The 11,158-nt window shown below is 45.2% G+C and overlaps 3 protein-coding genes across 4 annotated transcripts in view; 1 reads left to right on the top strand and 2 right to left on the bottom strand.

Moving 5' to 3' along the window:
* tyro3 (TYRO3 protein tyrosine kinase) overlaps window positions 1–200 on the bottom strand; it is a 14,149-nt gene extending 13,949 nt beyond the window's left edge. Inside the window, exon 1 of the mRNA XM_022766100.1 lies at window positions 22–200. Within this exon, the coding sequence (XP_022621821.1) occupies window positions 22–200 (179 nt within the window). The remainder of the gene's footprint in view (window positions 1–21) is intronic.
* A 4,875-nt stretch (window positions 201–5,075) lies between these two features.
* On the bottom strand, window positions 5,076–8,425 carry lrrc57 (leucine rich repeat containing 57). Of its 2 annotated transcripts, none has more exons than XR_002665752.1 (6): window positions 7,714–8,425; window positions 6,971–7,106; window positions 6,071–6,339; window positions 5,793–5,978; window positions 5,418–5,653; window positions 5,076–5,191 (listed from the first exon to the last, which is right to left on the bottom strand). XR_002665752.1 is itself a non-coding variant. In XM_022766117.1 (6 exons), exons 2-6 carry the CDS (start codon window positions 7,795–7,797, stop codon window positions 5,612–5,614), a joined length of 717 nt encoding a protein of 238 aa, XP_022621838.1. In that variant the 5' UTR covers window positions 7,798–8,004; window positions 8,247–8,425; the 3' UTR covers window positions 5,076–5,611. The 2 variants fall into 2 exon arrangements, 1 of the variants encoding a protein (XP_022621838.1); XM_022766117.1 differs by having other exon boundaries at window positions 5,076–5,653; window positions 7,714–8,004; window positions 8,247–8,425.
* Window positions 8,426–8,459: 34 nt separating this feature from the next.
* On the top strand, window positions 8,460–10,971 carry haus2 (HAUS augmin like complex subunit 2). The gene is made up of 7 exons (XM_022766118.1): window positions 8,460–8,691; window positions 8,815–8,901; window positions 9,061–9,159; window positions 9,401–9,470; window positions 9,604–9,736; window positions 9,867–9,975; window positions 10,689–10,971. The coding sequence occupies exons 2-7, from the start codon at window positions 8,815–8,817 to the stop codon at window positions 10,800–10,802; spliced, it is 612 nt and encodes a 203-aa protein (XP_022621839.1). The 5' UTR covers window positions 8,460–8,691; the 3' UTR covers window positions 10,803–10,971.
* The last annotated feature ends 187 nt before the right edge of the window (window positions 10,972–11,158 follow it).

The following is an 11,158-nucleotide window of genomic DNA, read 5'->3' as shown; positions in this document are numbered from 1 at the left end:
CTCCCCCTCCCCCCTCCCTACCTGTGGAAGGTCTCCCAGTGCTGCTCCCCCAGTGTGATGAACATCTGGTCGGTGCTGTAGAGTTTCTCTCCGTCCTTCAGCCACACGATGTCGGGCTCCATCAGTCCCTGAACAGCACAGCCCAGCCTCGCTGCGTTGCCCTGGGACACCGTCTGATTGGACGGGTGCTTTGTAAACATCACACCTGGGGGGGGNCCCCTCCCCCTCCCCCCTCCCTACCTGTGGAAGGTCTCCCAGTGCTGCTCCCCCAGTGTGATGAACATCTGGTCGGTGCTGTAGAGTTTCTCTCCGTCCTTCAGCCACACGATGTCGGGCTCCATCAGTCCCTGAACAGCACAGCCCAGCCTCGCTGCGTTGCCCTGGGACACCGTCTGATTGGACGGGTGCTTTGTAAACATCACACCTGGGGGGGGGGGTCACACGTTAGAGAACCACACTATAAACTGGACTGTCATGGCTCCCAGGTGTTCCACCTTTAGAACCTGAGTCTCTGTCACAGACCTGTGTCTCACCTGCGTTTACCTGCTGACAGGTGTACACCTCACTGATCAGTCTTTTGTAAACAAACTCATTTCTCAAATTTTTCTGTTTTCTGTTTTCCATCCTGTGAACGCAGCATCAGAGACAGATGACATCATCGACCATCAAAACATAAGATGCAATCAGTGGAATGAGTGTCCAACAGTGAACAGTGATGTCATCAGCCGCTGCAGTAACTTCATTACCCATAAATCCTTTGGCCTGTGAGATGAAACGATTAATTGATTATCAGAACAGCTGCTTATCAACTTTCTGTCAATTGACTAATCAATGAATCAGATTAGTTTCACTCTGATCTAGTTACAACAAGGATGATGATGATGATACCTGTTGTTGTCTGACTGTCTGTTTGTTTGTTTATTTGTCTGTCTGGTTGTTGACCGATTTGCACCAAACATATTCAGTTATAATCTTAAAGACAACAATTGTGGATTCAGCATTTTCTTCCAGTTTTCCTACAACCTCTTTGATCTTATCATCATTATTGATTGTTATTATTATTGATCTGATTATTTAGATCCAGATCTAAGCATCATGTCCTGAGACCACAGTGGGAAGGAAACAGAAAACATTCTCTGGCTTCTGACCTGAACCTCAACCACCTCCACTGATGGACTAACCTGGACCTGGGCGGAACCTGATTCTGAAACCAGGTCTCAAAGAGCCGTTCATTGTGTGTGTGTGTGTGTGTGTGTGTGTGTGTGTGTGTAAGTTCTGACTGCAGACAGAGAGGCAGCTGGAGGATTACTCTCTTGAAGATGGTTTCTTCATCACATCAGATCTCAACTGTTGTTCATCTCAGAGAAGTGAGGAGCCACGAGGACAGAGACCCTCCTCCCTCCATCACTCTCCACCTTCCGGTTGACTGGGTTCACCTCTGCCATGACATCACTGATGTCGGCGTCTTTCAGCAGAGAGTCTCTCTGAGCCAGTTTCCATCAGCATCAGTTTGTCACATTGTGAGACGGATCAGGGACAAGAGGACTGAACTCCCTCCAGCTGATGCAACACCGAGTCACCGAGCTCACCTGAAGATCTTGGACCTGACACCTGGATTTAATATTTTTAATTCATTTATACTGTTTTTATTTTTCCCACTCTGTTGCCTTCTTCAGCATTTTTAAACATCCCTACAAAATAAAAGTCATTGTGTTTGATGTACTTCCATCAGCTGTGACCTCTGACCTCCTCACTGCAGGTGGTTAGTGATGTTGCTGATCCAAGAAGTGAACTCACCAGTCTCAGAATCACAGGAATGATTAAAGTTATTAATTAAATTATTGTATTTTCACCAGTTAAGAACCTCTCACCTTTACATCTTCATCTTTTCTATGAACTTGTTCTGTTTTTATTTTCCTGATGGTTCTGTTAGTTCAGGATAACTTCTTGTTTATGATGCGTTCACATGCTGTTAAAGGTCGCAGTGATGTGTGTCCTAAACACAGATGTCATAAACAGTTTCAGTATAGAACTGGTGGATAGTAAAGGCTGTCAGAAGCCGTGAATCTGCACTTTGCCCCAGCGACAAAATACTGTAATTTAAGTTATACGTTATAAATTAATTTCTTCATACGCTCGTTCCTTTAATGATTATGCCAGTTGGGCCTTTTTAATTTGGCACGAGTCCTGGTTCATTCGACAAATAAACAACCATCACTTAGCAACGTGTTTCAATTAAACGTCAATGTTTTCCCTGATTGAAGCTGCTTTAAAACCGCCCGCTGCCGCGCGCTGGGACAGGTGAACCGCTAATAAAGTTATAATTTCCTCAGACCGAACTGCCGCTCGGTGTTCTGGCTGTTCGCCGGGTGAACCGGATGCTCGACACTATTTATTCAAGGTCTGAAGAAGAGTTTTACCTCACGTGGATATTTGCCGAAAAGAAAGAAAACTTTAAAAACTGCACTGTTTCAAACGGAGTCTCGCCCTCGGAGACAAAACGTCGCCACATTCAAACACGGTTTTGTCCTCTGATGGAAAGCAGTAAACTGTGATTCACCTTTTAGTTGGAGCCATGACTCTGAATCATCTGCTGTAATGAGTCTGTTCACTCACCTGTCCCACAGGTGCCCTCGAGACTCCGCAGTAAAAACACCACGATCCACAGAACCCGCTTCATCTTCTCATTATTTCTGTCCGTGCCCCCTTTAATCCGACACACGAAGCGGGTTAGCCTAGTTCAACTCGGCTCGGCTCGGCTCGGTCCCCTTCTCTCGTCACTGGAGCCTCATTTCCAGCCGGACAAACAGGATTTCCACCCGGGAGACGGCGGAGCGGAGCGGCGGAGAACACGGTAACTTCATAAAGGAGGAGCGGGAAAACAAACAAACACAAAAAAAAACGGGCTGATAAACGGAGTTTGTGTCGGTCAGAAAGTTTAGAGCAGCTCGTTCTCACACTGAAACTTCACACACGTTAAACACGATCTGACCGGAAAGGACACCTCATCACCTTCAAAATAAAACATAAAGAATTTTAAATTTTACGTTTATGTTGCATTTCACGTTTTATAATGTTTATTATATATTTTCTACTTTATAGTTGCACGTGTTTCTTTAGTTTTACTGTTACACTTTAATCATTATTATGCGTTGTTTGTTCCTGTCCAACACTGAGTTAACCATGAATTATTGGGTGCTACACAAATAAAATATGACTGAATGTCATAGGACTGAATATTTGGCTTTAATAAAGTTGGAAGAAATGTTTAAAACTGTCAGTATAACAGATTTCAAAGAGTATTCTTCTTATTTTATTATTTTAACTTAGCTTTAGCTTATTTTATTTTTCAACATGAATACGTTTTACTCAATTTTACTTTATTTTGCTTTTTTTTTTATTTGATTTGACTTTTTGTTTTATTTATCTTTTTTTATCTATTACCGTAGTTCATCTTTGTTATTCAATGAAAACATGTAACCGGAAGTGCGGTTGATATTCAGTCTAGCTTCACAGTGGTTGATCTCTCCCGGTGGAATGTGGAGGAGGGGGAGAAGTAGGGGGAGGGGAGAGGGGGGGGGCTAGTTCGTTTAGTAAGGACTAATTTGTTTGAGTTGAAGACTTTGGACATGTTGGATGATCAGGGCCAGGTTTAGGTTGAGGGTGAGTTAATGAGAGAGAGAGAGAGAGAGAGAGAGGGAGAGAGAGGGAGAGAGAAAGGGAGAGAGAGAAGTGTGTGTGTGAAGAAGATGATGACAGGGAACGCGCATGACCGCCACCTGGCGGTGTGACATCAGAGCCCAGGTACAGTGATGGTCAGTACAACCTGGTCCATGTTGTTTCTAGAAGCATCATGATGGTGGAGGAACCAAACTCCACAGGATTTAATCAGGTTTTTACAGTTTTCATTGTTGCGTCTGGTTCAGTGAAAATAAAACACACACATTCATTCAACAGTTGTGATGTCATCCTCCTCCTCTTCCTCCTCTGATATCTTCATCGCTTCTGACTCAGACTCTGGTTTTCTGGATCTGATTTCTTGTCATGTCAGGTCCATATGTTGATCTCATACAGAAACCACAGAACCAGCTGTGGCACCGACAGGAACCATGACTGGTTTATTTCATCCTCCAGCTGCAGGTAAATCACACATCAACTGTTCAGGGGAGAAAACCAAGTTCTGCTTTGGGAAACACACAGAAGCCAAGGAGGTTCAAAGATGGATCATCATCAGCACCAGAGTCCAGACTGACGTTATCTCAACATCTGGATCGGTATATCAGCTGATGAAAGATGAGAAAACAGAGTCACTGTAGTTTGTGTAAATGTTCTTGGTGTGTAAAGACAATGCGCTGACATGTTGTTTTCGGATGTTAAACGACCTGCAGCTCGTTAACACAGACGAGACGAATCACAACAGATTTAAACATGCAGAGAGTTTAATGACAGGATGAGTTCAGACACGACAGATAAGACTAGTCTCATCAGACCGGTCTGGATCAGTCTGGTCTCTGATGAAGATAAAAGCTCACAGGAGAAGGAGAAACGAACATTAGTTAAATAAACAAAAACAGCAAAAGAAAAACTATGTTCAGAGAAGAGTGTCTTTAATGTTTCCCACTGATCAGGATTCACCTTCATCTTCACCTTCACCTTCATCTTTGTCTTCACATTCATGTTTGTCCAAATAAGCCCGAGACTCTACTGGAGATTCTACTAGAGATCCAACGATGAGTCGACCCACAGACAATTAATCAACTATTGATCGACTGAGTAAAACACTCCTTTGTTCCAGTTCCTCAAACAGGAGAATTTTGTTTTATATGTGACAGTAAATTAAATGTCTTAAGGTTTTTAAACTGTTACACAAAACAAACTTTCACTAATTAATATTTTATTATTGATTAATGGGTTAATTGTTTGGTTTATAAAACATCAAGAAACAGTGAAAAATGGCCCGACATAGTTTCCTGAAGGTTTAGAAGACGTCATCAAATCCAAGGAAATTCAGTCCATGATCAAAGCAGAAAAATCCTCACATCAATCAATCAATCAGTCAATCAATCAATCAATCAATCAATCAATCAATCAATCAATCAATCAATCAGGAAATACAGAATCAGGTGAATCTGATTGGCTGCAGCCCCGGTCAACATAAAGAAAAGGAGACGTCGTGTCCTCTGGATCAAACCTTAAAGTTTAAGAGACAAACAGGTGAGTAAACAGGTGAGTGAACAGGTGAGTGAACAGGTGAGTGAACAGGTGAGTGAACAGGTGAGTGAACAGCGTCGTCCCTGAGTCTCTACTGTTAAACATCAGCTACACTTTGTCTTCTTCTCTTGTGTTAAATGTTAAAATCCTCTGTTTGTCCAGGTGAGCCTCTCGTTACCTGGTTGTCCAGGTGAGCCTCTAGTTACCTGTGTTCTGTTAAATGTCCTCAGACCTGCAGCAGCAGCAGGTCTCACTAGTGGTCCAGCAGATGGGGGGCGCTGTGAGTAGTACTGAGCTGTGACATCCGGTTTTTAGCAGAAGAAGAAGCAGCTGTGGGGGCGGGGGGGTTGGGCGGAGTCTGGGCTGACCACATCTCCGACTGACTCGTCACAGAGGGTCATCAGGTAAACTTCTTCTTAGTGGCTGTGAATCGCTCCATGTACTAAGGAGGGAAAACAACAGAGACCATTAGAGACCAGTAGAGACCAGTAGAGATCATCAGTGAAAATCAGAGACCATTAGAGACCAGCTGAGGTGTCTGTCTTTTGTTCTTCAGACAAGTTTCTAACAGGTGCTCTCACCTTGTCGTATCCTTCCAGGTCTCGGAGCTTCTTCACCTCGAACAGGTTTCCCTCCACAGAGAACAGAGACACCTGGGAGTCGGAGAGGATGGACAGAGGGATGGATGACAGCTCCAGACAGTTCTCCTCCAGACGAAGGACCTTCAGACGAGGACACCGGGACACCTCCGCCGACAGCACCGAGATCTGCAGGGAGAACAGGAAGACTGCTGAAACCTGCTGTTGGTTGTTGTGTGGCAGGTCTCTGATAAGGGCAGGGAGACCTGGTTCTGAAGTACCTGGTTCTGGTTGAGGTTGATCTCGATAGCCTGCAGCTCAGACACATGCTCAGGGACGTTCTGGATCTGGTTTCGGGACAGGTCCAGCAGATCCAGTTGCCTCAGGGTCGCCAGTCCGGGGGGGAACTCTGAGATCTGGTTCCCGGCCAGACTGAGGGTCCGCAGGGCTTTGAGCTGGCCCAGACCGGGGGGCAGCTGCTGGATCCGGTTCCCATTCAGACTCAGGGTCTCCAGCTTCTTCAGCTTCCCGATCTCACTGGGAACACTGGCTGAGGACAGAGAGGACAAGATCAGCACCAGACCAGGTTCTGTTCACACTCACAAATCTCAGTTATATATATATATTAATATAGTTAATATATAATATATTATTATATACTTACTATATATATGTGTGTATATATATATATATATATGTGTGTGTATATATATATACACACACACACACACACACACACCATATATACCACTTTGCACAGACAGAACAAGGAGACTTGGGGTCAACAGAGGGCCAATGGAAAGCCTCCCCTCTGGTCTCTGTCAGCCTCTCTGATGCTTCAGGTCTGTATGAGACCAGGAGTCAGGACTGAGACCAGGAGTCAGGACTGAGACCAGGAGCTGGTCGAGCTGGACTGAATCTACATCCCAGTTGCTCTGTGTTGTCCAGCAGCTTCACTCTGACTCTGCAGCGATGAAGATGAGGATGAGGATGAGCTCTGCCTGGTTCAGGTGTACTCTGTTGGACTGTGTGCAGTCACACTGAACATGAACCTGTGTGTTTGTCGCTAAGCTAAGCTAAGCTAAGCTAACTGATCTCTGAGTGTTGTGATACACAGTTGTTAAACCACTGTCACCTCTATCACCTGTGGTTGAACACTTGTCCTCAGGTCAGTCACTCACTCAGTTTGTTGCAGTTGAGCGTCAGACTCTTGAGCTGCAGGAAGTTTCCAATGGCGGCAGGAAGAACCTCGATCTTGTTCCCGGACAGGTCCACCGTCCTCAGGTTACTGGTGAGTCTCTGCAGCTCCTCTGGAAACTGGAGCAACGACACAAACAGCAGGAAACTTCAGCGACTGACCATGGCTCCAAGTGAAGGTCACTGATGAAGACTGTAAAACTCTTCATCATCACACAGACCTGAGTTATTGTTTCACTGGAGCCTAAAGTTGTGGAAATATCATTTACCTCTTTAAAGTATAAAACACAAGACCTAGACCTTTGTATTGTTATGAACCAAAACACCAAAGCAAATTCCTTGTATGTTGCAAACCTACTTGTTAATAAACCAAATTCTGATACTGAAGATCTGGTGAAGAATCCTCAACCTCATCTTTATCTCACGTCACTATTGTTAGGACACTGACAGATTCAAACATGACTGACAGTGAAGGAGTGGGCTGTGATGGGTTTTTCTCCTGTGATGAACACAGTGTATGGTCTCTCACATTTTCAAAACAAGAGAAAATTCAAAAGTAATAATTAAGTAAAGACCAGATACTGAAGTAAATGTACTCTCTTACTGTCCACCTCCACCTGTGTTCACCTGTTGAACACAACTTTTGTGTGTGGAGCAGTGACGTCAGTGCAAATCTCTTCAGTATGCGACTGTAAACAATGATAACACGTGAACAGGTGAGTCTCACCTCCTGCAGTCCTTTTCCTGTCAGCTGGAACACCCCGGTCTTCTGGGAAGTCTCCAGGTGAGACTTGAGCGCGCTGTTCCCCATGTGGACCTGCGGCCAGGTGCACCTCTACCTGTCAACCTGTCTGTTCGAGCCCGACTGGGTAATGAACTATGGCCCCTGAGGGTGAGATGCTCCTCCACCGTCTGCCTACAGCGGGAAGACTCCACCCGAGGTCATATCCAGACCGGATGTGGTCGGTATTAGTCCAAGTCCCGGGATCAGCTGACGGGTTTAAAGGAGCTCCTGTCGCTGTTAATGAGATGAGTCTGTGAATCTGCTAACAACTAGCTGCGTTAGCTCCTCAGACACCGACCAGCCCCGGCTGGGTCCAGCAGCGAGCGAGCAAACCAACACACTCGTCACAGTGCGGTTAACGTGACCGTGGCGAGTTCGGTCCAGTGTGAAGCTACGTTAGCATTGAGGTTAGCATGAAGGTTAGCCTGCTAGCCGCAACAAAAACAACTCAACACACCGGAAACAGTTGTACTTACATCAAAGCAATCGGCGCAGTGTCGTCACGCACAGTGTGTAGTTTGTCGCATAGTGTGTAGTTTGTAGTTTGTAGTTTTTAGTTAGAGCAGCAAAGTGAGGGTGGAGACGCCCTGAGAAGGACTGAACGGCTCCACTGTGTGAGCCAATGGGAACACCGGATATATATACGTCACGTCCTTTTTCTCCCTATTTTGTTCTATTTTTGCTTCTAGGTGCATTACCGCCACCTTCTGGACGAGTGTACGCTACGGGACTTTGTGTTGGGATCAAACAACTACAGGTGTAGTTCTCCTTCTGTCCTGAGGGGGCGCTAATGGAAGCGAGGAGAGTTCAAGCTGCCGAATCAATCAGACGAAGAAGAAGAGGCGGAACCAAATCATCTGGCGGGCTCCGATCAGCTGGAGCCGTTTTATGGATTTTAGGGACGATTCTTCGGTTTGAACAGTAAGAAACAAACACGGAGGATTAACGGTTCACAACTACACTATGTCTCGTATATATAGTTTGTCTCTGTGTTTCAGTCTCTGTAGTTTGTCTCTCTTTAGTTTCTCTCTCTCTGTGTTTCAGATGCATCAGTGGGATGTGTCCCTGTTCTCAGTGACTCCAGCTGCTGCCCTGTTGTCCAGATGTGTCTCCAGAGGAGCTGTGTCTCAGGTGAGGTCATCATGTCAGCTGTTTTTATCTGCAGACGGGGTAATAATGAACCAATCATAATTAAATTTGTTTAAATCTACTTAAATGTATGAGGAGCTGAGATGTGTGTGGGGGTTTTTCACCTGGGAAACCTCATGTTTTGTCTCTACCTGTCCTCAGGAGGAAATAGACTCCGCCTCCTCCAGGCAGAGCCCCATCTTCTCCTCTCACCTGCATGAGGCTGTACAGCGAATCAGAATGCAGAGACAATTGGACGAGGTACACATAAGTCTGATGTCACGTCCTGGAAAAGTCTGGAAGGAATCCTTTTCCTGGCTTTGAAATCATAACTAAATCAAAACTAAAGTAGAATCTGATTGGTCAGGATTGTTTACTGTTTGAGCTGGACTCATCCTGATCAGACGGTCTGAATTGATCGTGATCAGATGGACTGAAGTGACTCTGATTATCAGTTTGTCTCAGTAAAATCTCGTCTCATGTTTCATGTCGACTGTTGCAGGTGCAGCTGGAGGTGGAGCTGCTGAAGGAGGAGAAGAAGAGCGCCGACGTCACGCACACATTTCACCTCAGTGAGTGTTTTATAGGAAAAAATAAACACAGTCCACAGCTGCTTCTTATTGAAGGTTTAGAACTCAAATTAGAACTAAATGATTCATAAACCATTAATGAAGTTATTAACACCCCCCACCCCCATCCCCCCAGCTCGGAGGTTCCACATGTTGCAGATGTTCTGTGGTCACCTGCAGGAGCTCTTGAAGGATCAGAACAGTCTGAGACAGAGACTGATGAGACCTCTGGGTCGCACCAACCTGCCCGTCCAGGCTCACCTGCATAGGTAAAATTTGTCTCCTTAGCAACCGCTGTCTCACATCCACTGTGATGATAATAATAATTGATTTCCAGATCCAGAGGGAGTTAGTTGATCTGTGTCAGCAGGGTCTCAGCCGGTCTGTGCTGTGTTTCAGGTCTGTGGTGGAAGTTGTGAAGATGCTGCTGGACTTCATAGAGACCCTGGAGGAGAAGCTGGACTCGGTGCACAGCTGCACCACCACCAGAGACCGGCTCACTCAGCTGGTCAGTCCCATGATGTCTGATGTTGACAGTTGGTCTCAGGACTGAGGAGGATGTTTTAACTTCATCATGAAAAAAACAGCTTCACACATTTTCTCTGCCTGTGTCTCCTGATCCTGATCCTGATCCTGATCCTGATCCTGATCCTGATCCTGATGCCTAACCTCAGAGTATCAGAGAGTGGTTCAGAGAATTGATCTGATATCTTAAACCTGGTAAACAAACTGTGTTTAATGAGGATGTCATTATGGCTGGCAGCTGATCGATGAGGTCAGAACCAACTGATCATGAATCAATCAGTCACAGACTGATGTGAAGCAACAGCACAGTGAAACTGATTTATTATTAAATCAGTTTATTTTCATATTTATTACTAAATCAGTTTATTGAAGAAGCTGCAGCCAAACAATATTTATTAATTGATTAATGAACTGACTAATAGGTGGAGCTCTGTAGCGGTCTGTTTTAAAATGGATCATATAAACCCTTATAGTTTAAAGGGGTCAGCTGAGTTCTACAGTCCGGGGTCTGGATCATCCCTGGACCACACACCGGTTCTGTCTCCTCTGTGGATCCACTGGGTTTCATCATGTGGCTCTGGTTCATTTACAAACTGTTGGTCAGTGTCACAGTGACTCTGAGCAGGTGCAGTATTTTTACCTGGATCATTTCCCTTTACCTCTGAAGCTCTCTCTCTTTCACTTTCTCTGTTTCAGAATACCTCTCTCGCCCAGCTGCTGGCGCAGGTGGCAGAGGTGCAGAGTTTATCCAATCAGGTTCTTCAGTGGAAGGAGGTTGTGAGCAGCCTGCAGAGTGACACATCTGCCTGATGACCTCTGACCCCTCACCTTCAGCCCCCTCCTCCTCCTCATGGACCGACCGGATGTTGTACAAACCGAAACCTGGATGTGGACTCTGCTCACAGACCTCCATCAGGTCTCACATTGAAAACTTGATGATGTTATTTTGTTTTTTGTAATAAATAAAATTTTTGTCGAAGCTTCTTGTCATCAGACATTTTAATAAACCCCAGGTCATAGGCAGAGTGAGGGGGGGCGGCTTGTGGGGCTCCAGTACCAGATGTTTTCCCAAAAGCCCCGAATCTTATATGAAGTTTATTATAACATTATTTAAATGTATAACTTCAACTTGGCGTCATTTCCTCTCCGTCTCTCTGACTGGACCG

This window comes from Seriola dumerili, unplaced genomic scaffold (genome assembly GCF_002260705.1).
Source record: "Seriola dumerili isolate Sdu_G_001 unplaced genomic scaffold, Sdu_1.0 BDQW01000811.1, whole genome shotgun sequence".
NCBI lineage: Eukaryota > Metazoa > Chordata > Actinopteri > Carangiformes > Carangidae > Seriola > Seriola dumerili.
This window is presented reverse-complemented; position numbering and strand designations above follow the sequence as displayed.